This window comes from Xiphias gladius, chromosome 3 (genome assembly GCF_016859285.1).
Source record: "Xiphias gladius isolate SHS-SW01 ecotype Sanya breed wild chromosome 3, ASM1685928v1, whole genome shotgun sequence".
Taxonomy (NCBI): Eukaryota; Metazoa; Chordata; class Actinopteri; order Istiophoriformes; family Xiphiidae; genus Xiphias; species Xiphias gladius.
The window spans coordinates 24849565-24877113 of NC_053402.1; the positions used below are offsets into that span (position 1 = coordinate 24849565).

At 46.2% G+C, this 27549-nt stretch overlaps 2 protein-coding genes and 1 long non-coding RNA gene across 3 annotated transcripts in view; 1 reads left to right on the forward strand and 2 right to left on the reverse strand.

The window, feature by feature from the left end:
* doc2a (double C2-like domains, alpha) overlaps nucleotides 1-6487 on the forward strand; it is a 42572-nt gene extending 36085 nt beyond the window's left edge. The window contains 4 exon segments of the mRNA XM_040123580.1: nucleotides 3051-3081; nucleotides 3354-3496; nucleotides 5193-5289; nucleotides 6319-6487. Coding sequence (XP_039979514.1) covers nucleotides 3051-3081; nucleotides 3354-3496; nucleotides 5193-5289; nucleotides 6319-6455 — 408 coding nt within the window. The 3' untranslated portion in view covers nucleotides 6456-6487.
* Nucleotides 894-6355, reverse strand: LOC120788077. Its single transcript, XR_005707186.1, has 3 exons — nucleotides 6297-6355; nucleotides 3224-4138; nucleotides 894-986 (listed from the first exon to the last, which is right to left on the reverse strand). It is a non-coding gene; the product is annotated as an uncharacterized LOC120788077 (long non-coding RNA).
* Nucleotides 6488-12095: 5608 nt separating the features above from the next.
* LOC120788329 (zinc finger protein 358-like) lies at nucleotides 12096-18391 on the reverse strand. The gene is made up of 2 exons (XM_040124063.1): nucleotides 18104-18391; nucleotides 12096-15297 (listed from the first exon to the last, which is right to left on the reverse strand). Exons 1-2 carry the CDS (start codon nucleotides 18294-18296, stop codon nucleotides 14243-14245), a joined length of 1248 nt encoding a protein of 415 aa, XP_039979997.1. The 5' UTR covers nucleotides 18297-18391; the 3' UTR covers nucleotides 12096-14242.
* Nucleotides 18392-27549: the final 9158 nt, after the last annotated feature.

Sequence of the window (27549 nt, forward strand, 5' to 3'; positions counted from 1 at the left end):
ACAGCGGTGATGGCAGAGGACAGCCGCGTGTCCAGCTGTAGAAATGTACCATTTCACCGTATCCTTATTATTTAAATTCTTTTAATGTGTAGGCTTTAATGGCAAAATGGAAAAAAAGGTTGTTAACAGCACTTTCCAAAAACTTCCGTTTCGTTTCCCAGTGCTGTGCCTGTAGGTTCCCAGTATTTGTTTCTCATTTCCTCTGAAATACCCAGTTGTTGCTCCCTTGTTCACCATAGTCCCGTTTTCTTCCACTGTACCTACATTTAAACACCAGTAGGAACCAGTCAGTATTTTCTTGGTACCTTATTACTAACAAGATTACACAGTACATCTCAGGCTGTGTTATGTTTCTCCAGCGTAGGGAGTGTGACAGTGTTCAGACAGTGAATGCTAGACTGCTGCGGTGACGAGACAATTAAAAGCTGGAGTTTTGGCATGGTGTCAACATCCCTAATCAATGATGCAGTTGTTGTTAAAGAAGCCCCATCTGTTTCCCAGTGAGGAAAAGGAAACGGTGCGAGCAGCGTCTCGTCTCGGCTCGGCTCTGTCAGAGGGAAACACTGGGGGCCAAAGTCGGGGATTTAAGGCTTCTCTGTGCTTTTGTTTCCTGCCGTACTCAGGGGACGTTCACTCGCTTTTCTGTCGCACGCAGTCGGAGTACAGACCGAGTCTGAGCCAGAACAAGAAGGCGACTGACAGCTGAGGGGTTGACTGAGCTCACAGAGATTTACCAGTTTTAGGAATTGCTGCAGCATCCAGAATATCAGCATGCTGTGTCACGGCTCGCACTCTGCCAATACATCGGTTTAAAACAGGTCAATACTCTTTTTAAAAACCAGACGAGGTCCAGTCAGTGTTTTCCACCAGTTCCTCTCAAATCTGTCTGTGTCTGGCTTTATTATTGTCTTTTAGCCCAGGAGGGAAATCTGTCCATACAGATGTCGAAGTTTTTCCCCCAATCAGTTTGAAACCTGCAGAGAAAGCTGAAAGGATGACATTAGTCTGACTTTTATTACGCACTCTCATTGTCCCTTGATAGTTCAATGACTACGGGACTCTGATCACCTGACATTTTTTGGCTGATGGGTGTTGTACCATGGTCACCATCTTAGTTTAGTGTGTTAGCATGCAACATTTGCTTATTAGCCCTAAACACAAAGCCCCGCCCTGCCCTGCACTAAACACAAAGCCCCACTGAGTCTGCTGCTAATGTCATTAATGTTGCCGGTATTTGGTCATAAAGCAGAGCACTGGTCACATTTACAGTTTGACGTGAAGATCGTGGTCAGGGGACGGACGCGATTACAAGTCGTCCACTGGGGACCATGAAGGTGTGAACGTACGACCGCGAATTTCATCGCAATCTGTGCAGCAGTTGTCAAGATCTTTCAAATAAGAAACAGAATCGTCACCCTGGTGGAGGCGCTAGAAGAAAAGTCAGACGAGCACCAAAGTCAGTAGGAGTCATCCTCTGGGGACCATGAAAGTCTGTAGAAAATTTCATGACAATCCATCTGATAGTTGAGATATTTCAGTTTGGACCAAGGTGATGGACTGATGCTGCAAAAACTAAGACATGCCTAAGTTGTGTATAACTTCCTACTTTCTTCATATGATCCCAATGTCTTTACTTCAGTTACACCTGAAAATAATATGTATTATGAATTTAATTCATCAGTCAGATGATTGACAGAGAATTTTCTTACAACAATTTTGATAGTAAGCAGAGAATGTGCATAACATCCTAAAATGTGTTTTATTCGCTGCTTCACGTGGCGTTGAAATGTGGCTGCAGAGGCGGCCTCTGTGTCAACCGATCCGTTCTGGTGGGTGGAAGTTTGGGCGGCAGCTCACGGCAGTCAGACTCCGAGTGGACTCCGTTGAGGGAAATGAGAAAATGAACAGGTGGCAGATTCCGGCAGGCAGCTCGGGGCTTCTTAATTTTTCTGCGCAGATATCCACAGACGGATGACTGGCTACTAGGGGCCCAAAATGCAACGGGGCCCCGGCCGTCTTTCCTGCCGCTGTTAGCGTGTAGCAGTGCACAGAGGAGTGACTGCGATGCAGGGGGAGCGGGGCCTGGCTCCGCCTCGCCTTCGTTATTTCCACGTGTCATCTGTTTAAAAAAAAACGGTCAGAACCAATCGCAGCGCGGCTCTGTTTGGTGAAGTGGCTCCGCGACAGCCGAAGATGATGCGTGGAGCTCAGGCTTCCCCGTCCCCCTCCCTGCTAAGCGTGAATCACTGAGCCGGCCGCGTGTGCGAGCTGCACTGTAAAACGCTCTCGGTGATTCATTATTCATTGCCCTTTCATTAGTGATGATTTACACGATTCTGATCAGGCCGCAGTATGAATATAATCCCACGGAGGGCAAATGTCTGTTTCGAATACCCTTAACTAAGCGCACTGCGTCATTTCTGGTCCTGCCATTTCAGATTGTTGTGTTTTCTCTTTCTAGCAGCTCTTTGACTAGGCTCACAGTGATACGTGACACAAAACTGGGGATCTGCACGCCACTATTATCTTTAATATGATGGATGTTTATCTCTGATCATGGATTCAAAGATTTAAAGATTCATTTGTAACAGCACAGTGTGCAGTGAAACATTTAGCTACAACATCCACAGTGTCCACAGAGCAAGGGCAATAAAATAGAAAGGAAATATATGAAAATAGAGAAATATTAAAAAAGAGGGAAAAAATTTATAACAAAATAAGAAAAAAAGTATAATAAAATAGTGAAAAAAGGTATAAAAATTGGGAACAAAATGAAAAACATAAAAAAATACGTAAACTGAAGAGAAAATATGAAGGGAAAACAATTTATAAAAAATAAAACACAATAGAGACAAATATTTCAAAATACGGAAGAAATATATGAATTATATAAATTCTAATAAAATGGAGAAAATAGAGCTAGAGAAAAATATATAAAGTAAAATTCAGATTTCAAAAAGCAAAATTAGGTAAAACAAATTAACAAAAACAGAGCAGAAGCAAAAGTATGTTCAGTGCAGGAAATAGAAAGTGAGAGATGAAATAGGAAGCGACGCGGGTCATGAAAATACAGGGCAAAATGTAAAAAATGTGGAGATGGACATTGTAGGTTGAAATAAACAGTACTAAAGTTGAGAAATGTCAATTCACGTGAAGAACAAGTTTATCAGCTCGCTGCACTGTTTGGTCTTTAAAATGTCAGCAAGTCATTCAGAATACTCACCACGAAGGTGACGTCTTGACTTTGCAGTGATGTCGAACGGAGAGAAACGGCTCATTCTTCTGACTGAGAATCTGGAGCCAGAATCCGGAACCGGAGGCATCAACGGCTCCCGACGCGCTCCGCTCAGCAGCTAAGTTTGTTTCTGGTGTAACCTAATGTGCTTTTTCCTCCTTCTCTGCTGGTCCTGTCAGATACCTGAAGCCCGACATACAGAAGAAATCCAAGCACAAAACAGCTGTGATGAAAAAAACCCTCAACCCCGAATTCAACGAGGTAAGACCCCCAGCTGCGCCACTCCGGCTGTCGCGGCAGGTCCGACACCGACCCGAGCTCCACATCAGGTGTCTTCACCCCATTTCTGGGCCGTTTGAAACTTTTTCAGCCTTTGAGACTTGGTCAAGTTTCTTGACGTAGCGGCTCTGTTAAAGGTCCATCGAGTCCATCTTCCTGTTGCCTCCAACTTTCTCCTCGATTGCTTATTCTGTATGGCGCCGTGACCAGAACAAGGCAGTGTGCCGTGTTCGTGCCGTCAGGCCAACAAATCCTCAAAGCGATTTGTTTGTCAGCGCCTTAAAAAACAACCCACATATGTGTTTTCTGATCTGCCACCTCAGTGGTTAAGGTTCGGTTCAGGTGGGGCAATTGAAACTACTCTGTAAAGGTTAGGGAACGAAGCACTTCATGGTAGAAAAGAACAACAAAACAAAATAAATGTTGACTGTTGTTGAAGAATCGCTGCAAACTGGGGTCTCTGGTGTCAAAGTCCTGTACTTTGTACCCACAACCATCAGTCCCCCAAAACAGTACCTGCTGCCTCTGTGACTTTTTGTGCTGGTATATAACAACGTCGTGCTGCTTTTACCTTTGTTAACAGGAAGACAATCATGCTTCGTGTGACCACAAGATGTCACTCATCTGGAAAATGAAAAGACGGAATTGCTGTTAGTTTTAGTCGGCAGGTTTATGGGTCTCAAACAAGCTCCAAACGTTCGTCCGACTGAGCCTTAGAGGATCAGTCTGGTGTTATTCTACATTTTTCATATACGAAACAAATCCCACGTTTGGACCCAAATGTCCCCCAACACTCTCTGACTTCCCTCCTCTCTCGGTGTCTCTCATCGAGCCCATTGGTTCCCATCCAAGACATAAATCTTGAAAAACGCCTCGCAAATAGATTCAATTTTACAAAGGCTCAGGAATTTCCTAAAAGAAAAAAGAGAAAAAAAAAAAGCTGGCCACTGTACTTACTCGCTTGCTTAATTCTCTGTATGCGCTGTGGGACATACGGCCACAACGAGCTCCCTCCATCAATCCCTGTCCTCGGCAAAATTGAGCTTCGCCCTGTTCTCTTCCAGGTTTTCTTTTACCTGGAAGAGTCCGTCTCAGCTCAGCATCTGGGACGGAGCCTGGCTCCATTTGAAGCCCATGAACCCGCCACTGCACGGTCGCCTCTGCTTCTTCCACTGACGATCTTCTTGCGTTTGGTTTTTTTTGTGTAATTCCAAGGTTTTTCCCATCACCTTTGCCTTCCACCAGCACTCAGAACCCCTTCTTGGGATGGACTTGATGTTGCTGTTACCTTTTTTTTTTTTTTTAAACATCTGTATTGCTTGGACTTCCAGATGTTGCAGGGTTGGGCTCTCCCCAGTCGCGCCTTGAGGTCCCTCCTTTACCCCTCTGCCCTTGCTGACGACGCTGTCTAAATGAGTGAAGCTCTCCACAAACTCAGGGGGGTCGCAAAGATATAGAAAGATATAGAGTATCAGCAGATTAATTCTTGAATATTCCCCGAATAAAAGTGAGCCAAAACGACATGACACCAACTGTAAAACAAACAGAACTGGTTTTGTTTTGAGTTGTTGCTGCTCGCTCCCAAATAACAAAGCGACAGTTATGTTTTCAACGCTGGACCTCACAGACCTGTATTCCGTTTTAAATCTGTATCCCGGCATGTGTGTGATCGCTGCAGGAGTTTTTCTATGAGATCTCTCTGTCGGAGCTGGCCAACAAAACGCTGGAGGTGACGGTGTGGGACTACGACCTGGGACGCTCCAACGACTTCATAGGTGAGAGGGGCCGGCGGCTCACGGTGATCATTGACCCTCACAGTGAGTTTCACTTGGAACACGACACCACGAGACAAAATCTGGTCCAAATCTTCTGTTGTGGAGAAAACCCAGCGCTGCAGGAACACTTTCCTCCACCATGTGGCCTTTCTTGTAAAATACTGATTGAATTTTTTGGATTCATGGTTGATTAGAGAGTCAGGATTCGGCTCTGAGAAAATGTAGCTGCAGCAGCTGTAAATATTAATGAATCCAACGCATGCTGCTCGTCAGTGCTGGCAAAGCTGTAGTATTACTGCATAATTATCTTTCTCACCATCTGTATTACTGATCTGATTCCTTCTCGCCTCTATTTTTGACCAGTTCTCCGTTCGTCTATTATTAAATTAATGTTCTCGTTCAATATGGAAATAAAGAGTGCAGGTGGTAGCTGGTGGTTTTTAGGGCCTGAATCTGAAGACCACAGCTTCATTAGACCGTGTTTGGTTTATTATTGTGTAACTGTCCCGAAGCCGCAGGATTTACCCCGTGTACTAAAACTGGAGTTTTAGCACAGCCGTGGAAAATACCCACGATATCAGGAATAAAGGAAAGGTTCACGCTTTTTCGAGTCTGTCTTAAAGCAACGGTCAGTAGTTCTTTCTTGCTGTAATCCTCCTTCCTGCTCATACTGGACATTGAGGATCCTGTCCTAATGTGCTTCTGGGGTAAGCGGTGGACAAAGTCCGCAGTCCAACATAGTCTGAGGTTTATCTGAAGCTAATGAGGCTTCATTAGTTTGAGTTTGTTTTATCCTACTCAGACAGCTGAAGGCTCATGTTTTCTCGAGCCGGACTTCAGCTGAAGTCGAGTGTACGGCTAGAAAACTGGTAGGTAGGTAGGTAGATGCCCCGAGCGAACTCAGCTGGAGTTTGTTTAGTTTTACTGTAAAAACTACCAGAACAAAGGGGAGAATGACACTTATCATGATCAAAAACTCAAAAAAACTGCAGTCACTCCTGACTCACGTTGTTTGTCGCTGGTGTTTAGGGGGCCTTTGTCTGAGCTGTCACTCCCAGGGCGACGCCCTCCGTCACTGGATGGACTGCCTGAAGAACAAGGGCCGCAGGGTGGAGAGGTGGCACATCCTGACCAATGAGCTGCCACGAACCCTCAGCCACGACTAACCCCGCTGCAGCATCCTCCGCGCATGCAGGCCGTCGCTGTCAGGGATCACACGGTTCCCCCGGATTCTCTGGGGGACAGACTCGAGCAACTTCACCACAGGAATCAGCAGAAATGGAGAAGGGGAGGTGTAGTATAACAAGAGCCACCATGGAGGTTGGAGCGTGGTGGTGTGCCTTCGTTGTTCAACAGCGAGTCATCCAGAAGAAGGAACTTGTTGGCTCCATCAACACTGTCAACATCACACACACACACACACACACACGAGAGGCTTAGGCCGATACGACTGACTTATGAGGGGTGGAACTCACAGAAATGAAACGGAAATCACTGGCTAAAATTAAAACTGCATGTTTGTTTTCTACTACAGCCGACAGATTGGTTTTGTTCCTCATGTGTCCTCTGCTCTCTCTCTCATATTTCCTATTTCTGGTGTCCTGACAGCGCCCCCTGTCTGTGCATACTGCGGTCGGAGTTGCGGTTTCGTCTCCGTCTGCGTGGACAGAGAACTTCTTTGCATGTAGCCGACTCCCGGTTTGTGCCCCTCGCGTATGACCCATTGCACCGGAGTCACGAAGCTGAGCCTCTGGTTTCAGAAAAAATAAATAGCGGCCAATCTTTGAAAGACCCAGGAGGTTTGAATAATGCGCACTGCCTCCTGAACATCTGGAGGAATGATGATGACGATGAAGATGGTAGCTGGCAAGGACTTGTCTCCTTGCTGTTTTTGTACAACCTGAGCCACGATTGAAACATTTTATTATCTGTTACATCTGTCTCTACTTCATATTTTCATACAAATTAGCAGGTTGGTATTTTTCTGTTGTACAGCAGGAGCGAGGAGACATGTTATTTCTGTCTTCCTGGACTGGAAATGTGGTCACACCGCGGCGGTAAGTGTTGTTGAACCTTCTGGGTTTTTCAAAGACTGCCGGATATCTGTCTCTCCCGAAAAAAACATCAGCAATCCGAATACATGAGAAGCACAAACTGGGGCTATATATATAGTCAGTCAGATAATTTCATTTTAAATGTCTTTGCATGAAGCAAACACGTCGAGTGTCCCTGTGCTGACGGTGACGCAGTCAGGCGGACAACGGCCCGGGAGGACGCTGAATCTCCACCCGCGTCAGCCGACTTCCTACTGTCAGTACCAAGTCCCGAACTGTTTTACCGGCATGACCATAGTGAAGTGTAGTATTGCCAAAGCATGTTGTACAAAGTTTACATGTGACTGCGATCATTCAGAATGTGAGACAAACTCCATTTTCTTTTTCGGACTTATACTTTAAGCATGGATGCGTCTTGTGTTGCACCTTGGCTTGTTGAGCGAACGCAAACGGGCATCCACCGCGGGAAAAGTTCGACCGCTGAAGTCAAGCACTTAGACCAGTCTGCTCGTTTAGAAGCTGTGAAGCTAAAGCTCAGGTCACAATGGAAAATGAAAAATCAGCAAATCTTGCCAGGAGGGACCGCACGGACCTGGGGAATCTAGGGAGCATTCGCCAGGGCTTACTCTCGTAAACGTGAGGGTAACATAAAACTGTGCGGTCAAATACAGATTATAAGCCACGGTAGCTTCCCTTGAAGGTCTGCAGTTAAAAGACAGCTTGCTAGAAACAAAAAGAGGAAGGTTGAAGAAGAATGGGGAAACAAAGATTGGTGTAGATGTAGGCTACTTCCCTCCAGCCGGCGGATACACTGATTCTGGGGAAGAATGGCTGCGGTGACATATCATCATCATCCTATAAACTGTCAACGGCAGCAGACACAGAGCAACGTGTCCCTCTGTCTGAATGTGCGTCCACCATTCGGTCTGTCTCAGCTCTGTTTTTAGGTCGCCACCGACAGAGTTCCACCCTTCATACTGCATATGCTCGGCTTTTCCTACACATCAGACTTCGTCACCGTCGTCCACCTCTGCTAGGGTGGAGGTTCCTCCATGATTACAGCCACACACACACACAAAAAGGGGTCTGGAAAAGCTGCGTATAATTTGATTTATTCCTCCAAGTGTTTTATTGTGGGTTTGTTTTGTAGAATGAGTATTTTAAAGATCTCAACATGTTCCAGGGTTCGACCTGTTTGCACAGGAGGAGGGTCAGCAGGTCTTAAAAGGTGCTAAAAGTGAGGGAATCTCACCGGCGTGTGTTTCAGTGAAGAGGTTTAATGTCCATGATTTAAATAGTTTCACGAGCTGCTCCGCATTGAAAACGATCAACTCTTATTTAGCCAGAAATCCTTGTAATGGAATGTCCGCTAAGCCCCACCCCCTTAGTGACTGTCGCTATGAGGGTCAGTCTTCGCATTCTAGAATGTTCCACGTTCAATCGTTACATTCTAGAATCCACAGAAGTTCGCAGTGATTTTTCCAGTTTTCCAGCCGAAGTGACGACGCTCGCTAGCAGATTTAACTAGCTAGCTGTAGTTAGCGAGCTAGTTGAGCTAATGGTGGTGATATACATATATATATATATATATATGTATATCACCACCATTCAGCTGCAACATTAAAACCGGCAACTGGTTTTGATGTTGTGGCTGGTGTCAGTTACCACTGTGGGTAATCTGCTAATGGATAAACCCACTGTTCAACGCATCCTTTAAACGATTCTTGCGTTTTTTTGGATTTTGGAAAGGCTAAAGAAAGACACCCCCTTTCACACTCTTTAGAATGTGTCGTACAGCATCCAAATGGACAGCGTGTCAGCGGGGAGAAATCCCACAGATTGCCAAGCTACGATCGGACAGCCGCTGAGTGACAACAGTGGGTTGGGGGCAAGAAAAGATATTAAATATCCACAGGAAATATGAACTTTCAGCAGCTTCCATTTGAAAAGTGTACAGGTCTCATGTTTCAAACGCCCACGTCAGTCCAACCCTGGTTCCTTCACACGATTCCTGTGGTAAGTGCCGCGCTTCGAAATGCACAGCTCACATTTCTATTGCATTCCTCAGTGAGACAGTGAAAAAACACATACTGCACCCTACTGTTGCCAGGACCGATGATGATGATGATGACGATTATAGATCAATACAAGTGGCTCTTCCTTGTTGTTGCATGATGCACTATGTTGGTATACTTCTTTATATCTCTATACTCCCACTGCCTGTTTTCTAAGTCAAAGTGTTGAAGTGAGACCCGATGAAACGTTGAGGTGCGGCTCATGTTTAAGATTCTTCCGTTTACAGTGTTATTGTTCATCTTTTATGCACGACTGAATGTATGAATGTGGCTTTCTATACGATATTGTTGAACTGTTGTTTACACTGATCTCGTGCTTTACAGTCGTTCTTACATTTCTATCAGGTGTTTTATGTACGATGCAACAGTAAATTTGGAATTCAACGCAAACAGAGGAGTGAGTCTGGGTTTGTTCTCATACTGTGATTCACCTCAGTGGGGTGGGCTACTACTGCCCCCTACAGACAGGAAACGAGTACAACAGCAGCTTCACAGCAAGAAACAGCTGGCAGCACTTAAATTCTATATATATTACATTTACACACAGAGATAAAAAATGTAAAACGGATGTAGTGGAATTTGCGATCACTATCAGACGGCTTGAACCGTTGGAGTGTATCTGTAGTTTCTATGGGGGGGGGGGGTCTCACTCTCAGCCCAGGAGTTGGTGGAGGGTAACTAAGTACATTTACCCAAGCACTGTACTTAAGTACGGTTTTGAGATACTTGTACTTTACATGAGCATTTCCCTTTCGTGCTAATTTATACAAGAATTCACAAGAAATCAAAGATTTAAGAAAGTCCAAAAGATGACCATTTACTGTCTGTCTCCTGTGATCAGATCATTGATCCTGAGTCGTGGAGGCTCCAGGTGGAGCTGCTTTTAGCTACGTCAGAGACAGGTAGAGAGTTCAGTCCACTGGTTGCCAACCCGGGGGTCGGGCCCCTCCGGTGGGTCACCACCTTGTAAATAGATTTCACACGAACTTCCAAGTCCTAACTACGACTGTAAAACTCGGACTTCCCTGACATTTCCGACTTGCGAACAAACATGGACGCTCATGTCGGGTAAAGCCTGTCGTCGAGTGAATCTTTCCCATCCACCTGACAGGACGTGAACGCAGCATGAGGGCTCTCTTCAGGTAGACAAGGGAAAACACGTTTTGAGGTTGAACTGTGAACTGGGGGGGGGGGCTCAGCACTGCTCTGCAAAGAAACAGCCACACAGTTTAAAAATGTTTGTAAGTAACGTATTTTCCTACCAGCTAAACGAAAACACTCCTAGTGTCAGGAGATACGTGGAAGTTCTACGAGTTCCCATATTTTACTGGACTGAATAACTGAGTCACGGCAGGAGCAGTTTTCAGAGTAAAGACAAAATATTCTGAGGAAAAAAGTCGGAGAACTGTTACAATAAAGAAGGAATTAAGAAGAGTGGTTTGTTTTTCCTTAAAACATTTCAACTGAAATCTCAATCCTTCCTTTTTCCCGTACAAAGGCCCAAATACTCCACTCTACTACCGACCTTTCGGTCGTTTTCTCTCTCTCTCTATTCCACCTCCTGTCCGTTGAGCATCGGCGTCTGGTCAGCGCCGAAGTTTGGTTCTTGTTTCCTGAAGATAAAAATCAGTCCGTCAACGAACGTTCTGCTGTGGAACAAAGTGTCGGAGAGGTGGATTAGAAAGAACAAATGACTGATGGATTAACTGAAAAAACACGATCAGCACTGCACATAAAATTAAAGTGGAAGTCAGAGTGTCAACAATAGGAGGAAGCTAGGGTTAAAATAAAAAATCACAAGTGAAGTGTGCGTGGGGTTTATTTCTTTTTAAATCGAAACGATTCAAAAGATTTTGCACCGAATGCGATTTGAAAATCAAACAGAAATCAAACCGTTCAATTAATCAGCATTTTAGAAGCACAACGGTTTCACTGAACATTTAATACAAAATACTGGTAATGACACAGAAGCTCTCTGCAGAGCTGGTCTACACATTCACACTGTGACTCCTCCTCATGTCTGTCTGTTTACAGGTTCACAGCAGAGAACAGGTTTCTTCTTCCTTCCAGTGAACCGTGACCGAATCTGAAACACCACAGATCTGCTGTCTGAACTTCCTGCGGCGTGAAGCCGTTTCCCGTCACACTTTACAGCCGCTGCCTCCGAAACGTGTCCCAGAGTGAGATCAGACAAAGCTCAAGCCGTCTAACACTGATGAAATCTCCAAAAGGAAAATAAATAATATATTACTCTATTATTTGTACTGGTCTCGAGCAGGAGAGTCTCTTCTCTGGAGCTCATCGCAGTCACTTAAAACTAAAATCTCCAGTAAATCCGCAGCTCAGCTCCCAGCGGTCGGCTGCACGTTGCCACTCTCCTGCCGTTGGAGCTCACATCTGGAAGCCAGCTCACAGAAAAACAGAGCAGAGCTACCAGCTGTTCCTCTGTGGCAGACCACACACACCTGTCACCGGGACAGGAAGTGCTCTGCTGCTCCTGAACCTCTACAGAACCACAACACGTCCCCTTATTTTAACTGCTGAATTGACACAATATGATGGTTTCGGACTTTTCTTGAGAGAGAATCATTTACTGACATGATTTGACAGGGTCAAATTCCCGTAGCACAGAGAGGAACTTCAGATGGTTTCGTTACACGTCGTTTTGCAGCTGATTTTTGGGGTTTCCAGCTGCACTTCCAGCTGTTGCCTCGGCATCTCTGGATGTCACCACAGGCGCTTATTTTTATCATTTCCCACTGGGATTATGAAGGCATCCATACACCCAGAAACACTGATCTGCCTCAGTCACATCTGAATCGAAAGGTACGATCTGTGCGAAGGTGGGGGCGTAACTAATGCACAGTGAACTCAGAGAAGTGTGGTAACTGAATGATAAATCATTTGTCTTACTGACGACCACTGCTGCTTTCAGAGGATGTAACCGTCACCACTGTCTCACTGAACATAGACTAGTTTCTGAACTCTGCTGAGCTGAAGAGAAACAGAAGAAGAAGACAGAGTTTCCCACACACACACCAGTGGGTTTAGAGTCTTCATCTGTATTAGTAATGAAAGGGAGAAGATTAATTACTCCTGTATTATCAGGTGCAGTTACAGCAACCTTTTTCCTTATTATATGATAACTGCAAATTGAGGCTTGACTTCGATGTTATTTCGCTTATTCCTGGTCTGGGTTCTGGTTTAAAGGTGGTGCCGGCTCCTCCGACATCCACATATCTGGACCAGATTTGTCCTAATGTGGACGAGGCTTTGTCATTTGAAAGACTTCTCCAGCTGCAGAGGAGAAATGTGGACACTTGTCCTTAATCCAAACTGAAGGTAAGAGCTGTGTCCTGACTCGGGGGACCGTTCTTAATCTGGTGGGAGGGACAGGTTCAGGCCCCCGAGGATCACACGTGTCCAGGGTCCACATATCGGCACGGCAGTAAAAATCAAATAGAAATAAATACTGTAGATAAATTACCATGAAGGCATGGATGATGTCAGTCAGTGCAACCGTGTAGCTGCCAATAAAGCACCAAGTCAGCTGCAGCGTGAAATCGTTTTTTTCCGGACTCCTCATCTCTCCTCTCACTGGCTGCCCGCTGAGGCTCCACAGACCCACGTGTGCCGTTTCCTCCAAGGCTGCCGCCCCGGCGCAGCCCCGCTGTTCTCAGCCGCATCCTCACGATCATTTAGACGCGTTTCCAAGTGAGAGGCGTGTGCACGCAGGGGGTAGAAAACAAACCGGAGACGTGTGAAGTTGATTCCTGGCCTTTGACTGCAGGAATCACAAGTAAAGGGTGGAAAATGTAATGAAGGAACCCCCCCCACACACACACACACACAGTCACTGTAGGTAACAGCTGAAAGAGCAGCAGGCTGATGCATCACGTTGTGCTTCTAAGGTTTAATCTCTTCTTCTGATCCCGTGTGACTGGTAACAAGTGCTCATTAAATGCCGGACTGACGCAGACCGATGCGGCTGCAGTTCCTAGCTGCTCACGCTGCAGTCTGACTTTCTGCAGGAATCTCACATTTCTGCCGTCTCGACATATCTTGCGTTCGATACTTTAATATAAACTACCGTCACCTTGTCCGTGTTGGAGTTACGTTCGTGAGGTGGCGGCGTCTGTGCTTTAACCCGCGCCGCTGGTTGATGTTCCGGGACGCTCGCAGGTCGCTTCTCTCCACCTGTGGACCTGTGGGTTCAGTCTAGGCATTACTACTGCTACGAGCTGCCACCTCTCACTGGAATTCCACGTTTCCCGTTCGCTAGACGGAACCGACAAAAGTTGTGGCGTGTAGTAGATACATTTTGGACATAAAAGGATGAGTGCAGATAAAACGTCTCCTCTAAACAGTAAAATTACTGGTGTCCAACAAGTTACTCTATTTCTAAATAATGGAAATTAGCGCTGCAACTAACAACTGCTTATTATACTTTAAATTGTCAAGTATTTTCAATTGTTTGATGAATCAATTAGTCTGTAAATCGTAAAAATGCCCATCACAGTTTCCTAAAGCCCTAAAATTCTTCGTTTGCCATCGTACACAACAAAGAAAAGCAGCAAATTCCCCCGGGTGAGAAGCTGAGACTCAGAGATAGCTGGCGTTTTGACTTAAAGCACTAACCACAACTAATCAAAACAGCGTCCTATCACGTCCTCGCAGCGCCGCGTTTTCTACCCCCTGCCGCTCGATGTTTTCAAACGGGAACCCGCCGATAGCTGTTTCTGCCGAGCGACGCGTCTCTTCGTAGACCGGACCTCAGCAGCACCCAGGCCTCCCCGCGGCCCCGCTCTCTCCCGACCTGACCCGTCAGGCGTTACCCACAAAGCACATGTCCTTCTTTAAGTGTATCTGCAGGCCGCTGGCGCTGGTGAAGGTCTTGGAGCACTGGACGCAGCGGTAGGGTTTCTCCCCTGAATGCGTGCGCTTGTGCTTCTTCATGGTGTCTCCGTCGCTGAAGGTGCGGCAGCAGTACGGGCAGCTGTACGGCCGCTCCCCCGTGTGGATCCTCAGGTGTCGCCTCAGGTTCCCTCTCTGGCTGAAGCTCTTGGAGCAGAAGGTGCAGCGGTGCGGCCTCTCGCCTGTGTGTGTGCGCAGGTGGCGCCGCAGGTCCGCCGACTGCGCGAAGGACTTGCAGCACCAGTCGCAGGCGTAGGTCTTTCTTTTCTGCTCCAGGTGGAGGCGGAGGCTGCTGGCCTGGCCGAAGGCCTCCCCGCAGCGGGGGCAGCGATGGACGAGCTCGGGGGCGTAGCCTGCTACCGTACCGTCATCAGCCGTAACTGCTGGCTTCTCCTGAGAGGACGTCTTGTTTCGATGAGCGTCATGTCGGTCCCCGTGCGCCGCCGCCGTCCCGTCCGCATCCGTGGTCCTGAAACCGGACTCTTCCTGCGTGATGCGAGCGTGTGCGGCCGCTGTCGGAGAGTCCGTGTGACCTTCGGGTTCAGTCACTTTGTATTCCTCAGGTTCGGTTTTGAACAGAGCGGGAACCTGGGGCTCCTCTTTGAGCGCTGGAACCTCAACGTGGATTTTGGGCCCCGGGGCAGATGGAGGATTAAGGGAGGAGTGAGAGGGAAGAGGTGAAGCCTTGCTCATCGCCTCCTGCTGAGGGTCGGGCTTCAGTACCGGCTCCCGGGCCTCGGCAGGCTTCTTATCCCCTGGGAGGAGGCCCGGTCCAGGAGGAGTCTCATTTTGTGCCAACAGTAACTGCACAGACACCCCCCGCTCATCCGTCTGCTTGGCTGTGTTAGCTGGCGGCTGTCGGGGCAGGTTCAGGGTGGAGTCTGGCTCCTCTGAGCAGGACCTCAGCTCCGGATCACTGGACTGCTGCTCAGGAACTGCACAACCAAGACTGGACCTGGCGGACCCTGGAACAGGGAATCAAACTGACAGTCACAAATGACGGAATGCAGTCCTGGCTCTGTAAATCATTTTGTGAGGCCACATCACAAGTCTGGCGAAAAGGCTTTCGAGTGTAAATGTCTAAAGGTTCAATCGGTCATTTTTCAACATATGAATTAAAGGTAAGACAACAAAAGAAATTTGGCGCTTCTCAAATCACCACAACCAGTGTTGAAAACTATTCTTAAAGATCATCCGGGACCACATCTGATGTGGTAATGATGCTACTAACAAGGATTTTCATGACTTATTAGTCTGACAGTTATTTTTCCGTTTAATCTATGAAATGTCAGAAAATGGGGAAAAGGTAATTAACTCAATCCTAAATTGACATATTCCGATGTTTTATTTCGTCCAAAACCCAGAAATAAGAAATATGAAAAGCTGGAAGGAGAGAATTTGAGCCACTTTGGCACAAAAAAAGACTCGGATAATTATCAAAAGTGTTACAGGGGATTTTGTGTTGATCAACTAAACGACCAATCGACGAGCCCAGCTTTAGATTCCAGCTTTACATTTGGACCCAGTGAGGCTCCCACGTTAGACCAACATGGTCTGAGCCGGCAAACTAAAAGTTAACCCCCTCGGTGGTCTGATATCAACATGGATGGAGTTCTGCGTTCTCTTTTTCTTCACATCTCAGAAAAGCTCGTGTGTGTCCACTGAGTAATTATTAGTGACCAGACAGGAATAACAATCGAGATGAGTTTAGCGGAAACACGAATGTTCAGCTAAGATTCCAGAGGTCCAGTCACTCGAACTTTCATTTCAACGCTCTCAACACGCGGCCACATTTTAAAGTTGTAATATGAGAAATCTTGGAAAAAATCATCAGTGCGTATCTTTGAAGAAACGGAGGAATAACAGAAAGTGTGACGGATCAAAGCGCTTTTTCGGCAGAAATATCAACAAATAAAATTAAAACAACAGAGCCTTCATGTCGTAAATGAAGTGCTTCTTTGGCCAGTGTGGAGCGGATTCTCAGTCAAAAGCTACTGAATTTCAATCCGTTAAACTGATGTTAACAATTACTTCTGGATGAAAACAAAGCGCCTAACTTGACCAGCTCAGCGGCTCTAGCCTCGTTCTCCCCTTCACAGTTTCTCTCGTCTCTTAACTTTGCAGCTTTTGGCGTTGAACCTTGGGATGAACGCAGTCGGTGCCATTCTCGAACAGGAATGCAGGCTCTCACTGAGGGCAGCAGCGTCCACTCTGCTCTCCGATCTGCAAGCTAAATCGGTTCCATCTGCAGAGCTCCGGCCCGTGCCCACTGGAAGGCCTTTTTGGCCTCCTCCGCACGAGGAGGAAGAGCTGTCCTCCCAGGCTGAAGCTGAGAATACGGTCAGAGAGGTTTCCTATGAGTTTCTGAATAAACTCAGCATGAGAAGAAACCTCTCTCTCTCTCTCTGAATTTGTTGTTTCAGTGTTGGGAAGTGTGTCCTTTCTGCTTGGAGCTCAACCTTGAAAATGTCCAATTTCCTCTGGAAAGCCTGGACGGCTGCCATTGAATCCCACGGGGGGCTGTTCTCTCCCTGCAGCTTCAAGCCTAGAAGGCCAGTATATCCCTCTTTCCTCTCATCTTGCAAACACACAGACAACTAGGTGGCTTTGTGACTCTTCCTGTTGTACAAGGAAGCTTTTTATTTCCTTTCTAATGCCCCGAACGCGCTCCAACACTCTCAGAGAAGCTGACAGGTGTCATCGCCGTATTCATGACCTCGGCATACTCCTCAGGCTGCTGGATGGCGGGGCAGGTCCGGTTTGTCCTCTTCCACCTGGGTCACAGCTCCCGTCTCTCCTCCTGTCGAGGAGGCCGCTCCACCGGCGGAGATGGAGAGCACAGATTTCAGACCGATCCCTCTCTGTGGAAACATCCCCTTAATGACCAGGTATACGTCCTCTCCCAAACGCCGGGCACGATCACTTACATTCAGTTGATTCTTTTTTTTTTGTCCAGCAGTTCATCTCTTTGTTTACAGACTGGGGGCAGATCATCAGCAGACCGGCCTCGCTGCGTCTCTTGTGGGGAGAACAAAAGGCGACACACGCACTTTTCAGTGTCAACTTTTTCTGAGCTGAGAACAAGCCACCTGTTTGTTTCTCTCACGTGCTGCATCACCTGACCGCTTACCAGAGCGCTCCCTCCCTGCCGCTAAAAAAATCTCGTCAAAATAAAGCTTGGTATTATTTCAATGTGAGACACTTTGCGGTCCGGATAGAGGCCTCTTTGGTTCCGGGCCCAGACCGGAGTCCGCCAGCTAGTGACCACTGCCCTAAACGGTACATTTTCCTGCGCAGAATAAACGTCACGCCAAACTTAATGCAATAATTTGTCAATTTAATGCTGAGTTGTTTATGTAAAGCATATAACTCATAATTATTAGGCACATTACTACATTTCTGTATCAGCAAACTTTAAAGTTAAATACGGCGTACAGCTATAGCTGATCCGCAGAACACCACCTGTGTTTTTCAAAAGCCAAATCCATTCTCACTACACCGGCTGACTCCCGGTAGGGGCTCGTTGGAAAACCGGAAGTAACAGGCAAAATGAAATCAGAAGTCAGGTCTGTCTTAAAATGTTGACCACGTTTGTTCATCTAACCGGTGCCGAAAATACTGACGAGTCCTAAACGAAACTTAAAAGCTCTGAAATCTGTGTTTTAGCCGGTATTCAGCGTTAAATCCCTTTGTAAGGTTTAACTGGACATATTTTTCAGGGCAGTCAGGAACGCCGCTCTCATGGAACTAGCCGGACAGCTCGGCCCTTACTCAGCCACTCGGTCTCGGCCTCCAGCAGCAGGATGTCCCGCAGCTGCCTCCGCAGACTCTCGTTCTCCCGCTTGGTTCTGGCGGCCTCCTCCCGGTACTCGGTCACCGTGTCCTCCACCACGTCCAGGATCTCCTTCACCACCACGGTCAGCCGTTCCGTCAGGTAGGCGTTCAGCAGCTGGAGTTTGGTCATTTTGGAACCGAAAACAGCTGCGGCCACACCGGAAATAGAACCTGACAACAACAAACGAAACAGGAAACGGTTATCGTATTTAGCGTCGGTACTCTCTGAACCTTCAGAATAAAAGCCGCTTTAAAAAAAATCCAAACAAAACTGCACCTTTACTCGCCTCTGGTCTCGTAATTTGCGCATTAATCGTCAGTCACTGGGTTGTGGGGAAAACCATTGAAACCAGCAGGCGTGTGTACAGATTACAACTCAGTTTTTCAGCGGGAATGACATCTGTACAACACCTGTAAAACTGTTTTAATACTGGTACTGTGTTGTCAAATAATATTCGCAGTTGTACCATGCAATGAATAAATAGCTCAGCAATTAAATACTACCACTGTGTATGTTTTATTAACTTCTATTTAGATGTGTGAACATGGAAAGAATATTACTCTTGCTGTGGATTATTTTATTTTTGAAAGTTTTTACAGGAAGTGGTGCTTTTAGCTCTGGTTTTGTTCTCCACCAGCTCCTGAGGGAAACATCTGGCTCTTTAGCTGCTAAACGCTCCGCTACGTTCACCAGCTGGTCTCTGACTGTGTCTGTCTGCTGTGTGCTGCTGAGCAGGAAGTGGACAGTGGCTTTTTATAGCTGTGTTTCTCTGAAAACATCTGCCTGTTGCTACTCGCTACGCGAACGGCGAGTGTGAACCAGAGCAGATAAACAGATAAACGATGAGCGGAGACTCACTGTAAAGCTCGATAAGGATGAGGGGAGCTGCAAATTCAGCTGATAATTCTCTGTGGGTTCGTCACTGCCAGAGACTCCTGGTAAAATTTACATTATAGCTGCTTTATTAAAAAAAAAGCAATCAGCCTTGTAAATGTCTGAGGAAGGAAATGCATTCATCACATTTGTTAGAGCTCGAGGATACACACAGTAGGTTTTGGTGAGAAACACTGAACATAAACATGATATTTGTTGGTTTAATGGTGCCCTGTGGAGTTGGTGTTGTTTTTTTGTTTTTGTAATTTGTTTCTGATTGCTTCAGTTTGGTCCCTTATTTTGAGAGTGCTCACCGGAAGTGCTGGTGTGCTATCATGTTAGCTGTGATGCATTAACCTCCTGAAGGCCCCCCAGGCTAAAAATTTGCTGGGCCCCCATTGACCTCCACTATACGTGACAGTGTCGCTACCTCCCCAGACAAACAAAAATCAACCAGTGGCGACTGTAGAGCTGAAATGATAAGTGATTGGTTGGTAGATTTTGATCATTTAATTAATCATTTTTAAGTCACAGATCTTTTTTATTTTTTTGAGTTAAAGTGGAAACGATTCATAATTTCCAGCTTCTAAAATGTGAATTTTTCCCTAATTTTCCTTTTTTTCTTCACAATAACCTGAACATCTTTGGGTTTTACGCTGTTGGTCGAACAAAACAAGACATTTGAAGACGTCACTTTGGGCTTTGGAGAATTGTGATGGGCATTTAATATTTAATTTACTATATTCAAACATTTAATACCTTTTAAATGATTAATTGATTACAAGTTAATGAGGAAATAACTGTCAGACTAATAAATGGCTAATGAAAATAATTGTCACTATCAGCCCTGCACTACTCTGCTGAATAATAACTTTGCCCCCTTTGCGTCAGTTATTGTGAATCAATTTGATAAAACACATGTGTTTAGGAATACACACACACACACACACACACACAACCACAATACAAATTAATATAATAAAGGTCTTAAAACTACACGGTAAATAAACAAACTGCCTTTTTACAGGACCGGGGCCACAACAATAGGTAATGATGGGTCGATCACACTCGCACTTTAGAGGTTCAGATTCATAAACCGTGAACCTCTTGCTTCTGTTTGCCCCGGCTGGGGATCCAGCTTTGCCTTGATGCTGGTCTGAAGACCTCCTATCGGCGCGGACCGGAGTCTAGACTGGAACGTGTCAGTGTAGTGCTGCAGTTCGCACCTGTGACCACAGGGGGGCAGTGAACGCTGGGGTTCACGGACATAATATCCCACTAAGACTTCTGGTCAAATCTTTCAAAATAAAACAATTAGAAGCAACAGCGGCGTGTTTTCATGTATTGTCCACCTCCACGCGCGTAAAGGGAAGTGAACAAATCACGCGCAATGTCAGCATTAATTGCATTAGACGGTGCAGGCGTGATAAAGCGCACTTCACTGATGCAGACGCCGTTAACGTCAGTACCGACGGGACTCTAAACGTCCCCCCTGCAGCTCCGAAGGACAATGATGACAATCCAGGTAAATATTCCCAGCGAAGAACCTGGACCTGCAGGTTCCAACTGGTGCATCGTTGGGATTGCGCTCCGTCAGCAGAACCACGACGGGACGGGGGCAGAGGGAGGTGCAGCAAAGCGCCAGCAGTTCACCAAGACGACACGGGAAATTGGCGTATTTTCCTCCAGAATAAGAGTGTCCCTGCAACGCACTTGTGGGATAAATACAAATGAAACTGTACAAAGACAAAAGAACAACACAAAAACTGCTGTTTTAATAGAATGGGCCTTAAAAAGTCTCATATGACTCCTAACTGTTGCATATTGCTATTTAAAAGATGGGGAATGTGTTTGCCGAGCGAAGGCCTCAGCAGGACAGAACGGAGGGAAATACACGCAGCAGACTTCAGCCGAACAGGGAAGACGAGTAATTAGACAGGTAAATGCAAATACACCTCGGACGTGGGGGTGTGAAATAAGACTAGAGACACATACGAAACAGCCATTTGACAAGGGCTCGTCTACACGACAGCAAATGCAGGATTACGAGACAACCGGCCCCTGGGAGCAGACATGTAAAAGGCCCCCGAGCCTCCGACATAGCCGCTGGACACCCAGACCGAAAGTGATGTGTCTCTGTGTCGTCCTCTCGCACCTCTTCCTGGTCGTTTTGCATCTCTGCGGTAGTTCTGTGTCGGTTTGCGGGCGTTTCCCACCTCCCTGTGGAAAAATCTCGTCGACGAGCTGCTCTCATGAGAAACCCTGCGGGGCCCCGCCAGGCTTTTATCTTGAAAATTTGGACAGAAGCTGCTTTCAGCTTCAGCCAGCTTCACACTGGGGGAAGATGGGAGGGAAGCATCGACTGTACTGCACGTGCACACACACTCACACACACTCTCTCTCACACACACACTCTTGAAGCAGCCCTCCCTTCCCTGTTACCTCTTGCAGTGGAACAGACAGAGAGCTGCTGCACCAACACTCCACCACTCTGCATCAAGATAACAAAATAACTGAGACATAAAATCAAGGGAAAGGCTACAGAGCCATTCCAGCATTTTTCAAGGTTGGACAGGTTGTTTCATCGTCGAGTCGAGCATCCGATTTATTTATTTGTTTCATTCCTCGGCGCTATCGCTCCACCACACATCACTGGATTGCACCTCCTGCAGTGACAAGATGACCATCGCCCCGCAGCTTCCCGTGGACTAGGACCAGGTGAGAGCGCGGTGAGCGGCGGCTGTGGGGGGAAAATCGTTTAATTTCACAGGTTGGGTGTGTAAAACGTGCTGCTGCTCCGGTAACACTGTGGGTGTGTCGGCTTCCCTCAGCTCAGGCTGATATCTGGATATTTCCCTTTCCTTTGTTTGGCTTTGATGCTGAGGCATTTGCTGCATTTACATTGTGTGTGCACGTGTGTGTGTGTGTGTGTGTACATTTCTGCCTATGGTTGTGTGGACAAATTTTGGTTTGAAACCATCATTGAGGGGACAAATTGTCCGGTCCTCGCAACTTCAAAGGGCTGTTTGAAGGTGAAGATCTGGTTTTAGGGTTCAGGTTAGAATCCGGTTCAGGCTCCGGTTATGGGCTGGGGAATGCATTATGTCAATGAGTGTCCTCACAACTAATGTAACTGTGTGTGTGTGTGTGTGTGGGAGAGAGAGAAATGATGACAGACATGCTCATGCATCAGTGTGTGTTAATTATGTATAAAAAATGGCCAGAGTCGCGTTGTGCTGTGTCCCAGTTTTCAGGCTCTGCTGCCTCACGAGATTAAATATTTCTTTCCTATAGAAACGCAGGTTGTGTCATATTTGTGGCGTGTTCACCTGTTCATGTATGTGTATAGAAAACCCTGCGAGCAGCTGATTACTTAGGATCCCTGTCCCCCCCCCGTTAACATTTATGTCACGTCGTCCTTCCGTTATTATGTCAAAATACATGATATGAGACTGTAACTAAAGATTATTTTCATCATCAAATATCTTGTTTTGTGCGTCCTACAGTCCAAAACACCAAAATATTCAATTTACAAAGATATAAACAGACAGAAGCTGCAAATGCTTACACCTGGGAAGCTTTCACCAGCGAATAAACACTATTTTTCCTTGATAAATGATTCAAATAATTACTCAATGATCAGAATTTTTGTTTATTAATTTTCTGTTGATTGGCTGTTCAGCACAGGTCTAGCTGATTGAAAGAATCCGGTGTTTAAATGGTGAAAATGCCACCGCAGACTTTTGTTTAACTGGTTTATGGCTGCAACTAACAATGAATTTAATTATTGATTAATTACTTTAGTTAATCATTTAGTTCTATAAAATGTCAAAAAAAAATAGTGAGAAAATACCTATTCTAGATTGTCAGAGTCCGAGGTGACGTCGGACCAGAACCCAAAGGTTTAAATGTAAAATGATATAAAACAGAGAGGAGCAGGACGTCTTTATATTTCAGGGGCTGAAAACAGCAGGTTTTTGTGTTTTTGCTTGAAAAATCCCCCAAACAGTTACTCAGTTATCAAAATGAAGCGGATCTAAACTGGTTCTAATAAATAGTTTGACTTCACATTTAAATAAAATATGAAATCCCACAGTGCCAGAGACCCCGTTGGAATCTGACCCGGTCCCTGTGTTTTATTGTGGATCAGAGTGTGTGGAACAACAGCGACATGGCTGCATCCAAAATCCGCTCCGTGGCCAAAGTGTGCGTGACGGAGCTGAGGTGGCAGCTCGGAGAGAGGGACACAAACTCAGCGTGTCAGGCCGAGACGCCCGTCTCGCCAACCGAGACAGGAACTCAGATTAGAAAATAAAGCCGGACCCGCAAACGAGTCGACACACGTCAAAGCCGGAGCTTTCTGGGCCCCTGGAGAGCCGCTGTGGTCCGGGTGGTGTCCTGGCCGGATCCGAAATCGTGCTGGGAGATTAGCTTCAAGAGCGAAGTCGAGATCTCCGGTGGAGCTCAGGCCGCACGAGGATGCGGCTTCTCCACTGATGATCTGTGAACGTGTGGCTCAACTCACCGCTGTGTTCGGCTACTGTCAAGTTCCTGCTGCCATCGATGTCGTTGCTCTTCGTCTGAAACTTAAGCCTTTAGGTTTCACCGCAGGTTTTACATGGGGGTGATTGACAGTGACCAGCCACTATCTAGTATCTAATAAAAGGTCTGTACCAAGTCAGTACATCAGCAAACTGTTGCTCCAACCAATCAGAGCATTGAGTCACTCTGCTGCAGAGCTAAAAACAACACAGTCTGATGGCGCTGATGGTCGTCTCTTCCTGCTAATCCCCCCCGACTCTGAAGCGTCCGACGCCGCTCGGTGCAACCGACGCTAATCCTGCCACTTCCTGAAAAAGAACAGAAGCAACAGCAGGTTAATTGCTGTGGGAGTCGGCTGTTTAGACCCCTACCCCCTTTATGATCTTTCACCCTTTCTTCAGCACTGAATGACAAAAAGAACGAAAGGGGACGATTAGCACACGTCCCCAACCTCTGACAGAGACAGCAGATGTAGATGCTCACAACTTTGTGAAGATCGTGGTTTGGTTTTTTTTGTTTTTTTTGTTCTCTACATAACGTGAAAACGTGACAAACCAACATTTTATAAGTACACGTTCACCCTGCAAGGCCGGGACCACAAGAAAAAAGCTGAATTTCTTCCTCTCCGTCCCGTTTCTAGACTGAAGCTCCACTAAAAACCATAGATTTACAACTTGCGGTTCACGTGCGAAAACAACGTGCGTCCACACCAGAGCCCCCCAAGAAAGTGGCTGAATCGCTTCCTCTTTTCCCTCCTTTCAGGCTGCAAAAAATCCCAGCCACAAGGGTGTAGGTTTGGTTTCAGAAGTGGGGAGGACATGGTGGAAGAAAAATACGTTTATTTAGGTCAAACTGGCTTTTCATAATGGTAATATAGCAATAAACGAATGCTTTGTGCTCTTTAAACCTCAGTATTGGTAATGCACTAACCCTTCTTAAAGTCCTTTTTCCTTCTGAGACACTTTGTATTCGCATGTTTACGGGTGCAGACAAAATTATTAGAGAGAGACAGAGCCGTGTGGTGCTTCTCAGTCCCCGTGTGGTGGGCAGGTCGCGTCGAACTTCAACGTCACGCATGGCGCCGTGCATGTACAATGGCGTGCAACAATGGGCATCACATCAGCCTGGCATGAGAACGACTGGCGAGGATGCGATGACGGACTGGGAGAAAAAGTAAAATCAAAAAAAAAATCGGGGACAAAAAATCGGGGGACAGAAATCCGGTAGCCTCTTGGAAAGAGAGGGGGACAGTACGCCGGCTTAAAGTTTCATTTTGAGTACACTCAGGCTTTAAAAATAGCATCTGCAAGGACATTACACTAAGTTATTTTGGGTTCTCCTGCTTCCTGAGTTAAAAGTCTCAGTGTTGGTGACTGGCAGCTCTCTCTCTCTCCGGGAGAGAGACATAAAATGAAAACTCTCCGGATGAGCGGCCGTCTCAGAAAACATCCGCTGCTTTGATTAAAAAGTCAAAGGTGCAAGACGTCTGTGGACGTAACAGCTGAAGGAGAAAAGTCAGCTACTGCTCCCAAGGTGCATTTCACTGGCACGCATCCAATCACAGAGCTCACAGGTGCTCTGCTGATTTCAAGCTAAAATATTACATGGATGAAAAAGCTGCTTTGGCAAAGTGTTTTGTTCACAACTGTAACCACGAGGCGTTGTGTGATTTAAACCGCCTGAATGGCTTTTTCTCCATAGCAACAGCAGCTGAGGCTCACGGGTACTGTAGTTTTTAGAGCCGTCCACCAAACTAAAGTAAAAACCCTGATTTCTCAGAAACAGACTTGAAATAATACAAACGGCTGATCGGACCAAAAACTTACAGTATGAGTCTCGTTGTTGAGGAAAAATGAGAAAAATAATATAGAAAGGTTTGAAGTAGGGAAAAAAATCCAGAAGCCGCAACTGCTCCTGCTTTGTAACCCCAGAATTTTTTTTTTTTTCACAGCCAACCAGCAGGTACAAGAAGGATTTTGATCCAGTTCTGCAGCTCAGTCAAATGTCTCCAACATTTTCAACACATCTGTAAAAATCAGGTGGATGGAACTGGATGGCTCAGAAACGTACATTTCTCTGTGAATGACCAAGAGTGACGCACAGTATGTTGAGAAATCAAGTTTATGAGATAAGATGTATTCATCTTTTCTGTATCCTTGTCTCAAAATGATGAATGCATGGGTTGTAATGTAAACAGGGCGTCTGAGGTAATTTCTCTGCTCTCTAAAGACGTCCTCTGTAAGATGGTTTAAATCACAGTGCAGCTCGAAGCCCCTCGGGCTGCCAAAGAAAGACCATTCATCAGGACACATACAGCAACGTGGATTGTAATTCTGCGGGAAAACCCCGCATTTGTCAGCTTTTGCAGAGCAAAGTCGTGCTGCAGCGTTTTGTCCTGCGAGGGGGGGTACAAGTCATCGATTGAGCCGTGGCAGGTATATTGTAGCCGGTGTGTTGGTGCTGCAGCGGAGCTTTCCTCCAGATCTGCTCTTAAAGAATCTGCTCGTCCTCCGGGCCGTCGCTCACGGCCACGAGTGTCCGCGTGAGCGATCTGTGTGGCACTCGTAACATCCGCACTGCCGAGAGAGCGACGGCGTTTTATCAAACGGCCCATCACTGGAACATTTGCTCGTGTCGAAAAGGTGCGAGAACGATGGAACAAGAGATAAAAAAAAAAAAAGAGGAGCTGCAGGAGAGCAGCGGTACGGAGGCTGCTGCAGGAAAACTGAGAGTCTGTCATTGATGCATTAGGAAAAATGTGATCTACTCATCAAGTTTGAATTTAATGATGTGGTAATACAATTCAATGTAAAAAAGAAAATACACTTAAACGCGCCTATAAATGCTATTTGATGAAACATAAATGATTTTTAAATGAATCTGTAAAATTGTTTTAAAAAGACAAAATAATTTATGTTAAGACTTTTTTCGGGATCCATACTTTCTCAATAATTTCCTTAAAAGTGGGAAAAAACCCATAGAATTTCATACATTCCAGCTCCCATTGTAATGGACATCACAAGATGTATTAGTCTCAGCTAGTCTCTCAGTATTAAACCAGAACATTTTCTAAGTGCTCTACAAAGGCAAGTGGACTTGCTTGAGGTTCCTGAAGACCACGACCTGGATGAGAATCTGCGCGTCTTCACATGTAAATTTAACCAAAACGACACAGGTCACAGTGTGTTTTAAAGTTGTCCTGGGCCAGAGAACAAACGTGGCATCGCAGACAAAACCGGAGAAGGGGTCAGAAACTTCTTTCCCCCGTTTACAGGTAATGTAGATCTTAGCTGCCATATTAGCTGTCATGAGTCACAACAGTCCCGTGGAGTGAATGATTGCATCCCCCTGCAGGATACTGGGCTGTCTGGGCCCCAGGTGGACAGCTGGGTGAATTTGATGAGAGACGTAGACATCTGCCCGCTGGGAAAACTGACGCTGGCGACCGCTGGCGCTGCCGCTGTTTGCGACGTTGAAACGCAAACAGCAGACCGGGGCGACGAGACCTGTCTGCTGGGCCGAAACGGATTATTAAAATCCTGAATCGGCCCGAAGCTTGAATATAGTTGAGATTTCATTTTATTTCAGCCGCATCGCTTGGCCCTGCTCTGTTGGTCTCAAGAAACTCTGCTTGGTAAAAATCTTAGCAACCAGCTTCATGAAAGCGCAACAGCCCTTTAACCGCTGAGCCTATAATTACTCCTCTCGAGTTATTCCCGAGCAGCCTTCATACAACAGTGTGATGGCTGACAACATAATCTCCCCTTCTCGCTCCAGCCGTCACAGAGCAACCTTCAGTCCTATAACGTCCGTAGCTGATGAAGTACATGAGTCTTTTATGGTCTTTTTTAGTCCAAAGAGGCGTTTCGGTGATACGAGTCCAACCAAACTCTGCCAGTGGCCAGTGGGACTCAAAACAAATAGAGACTGAGCTCAAGTCCGCCTACAGAAAAGACCAGGAGCCAGA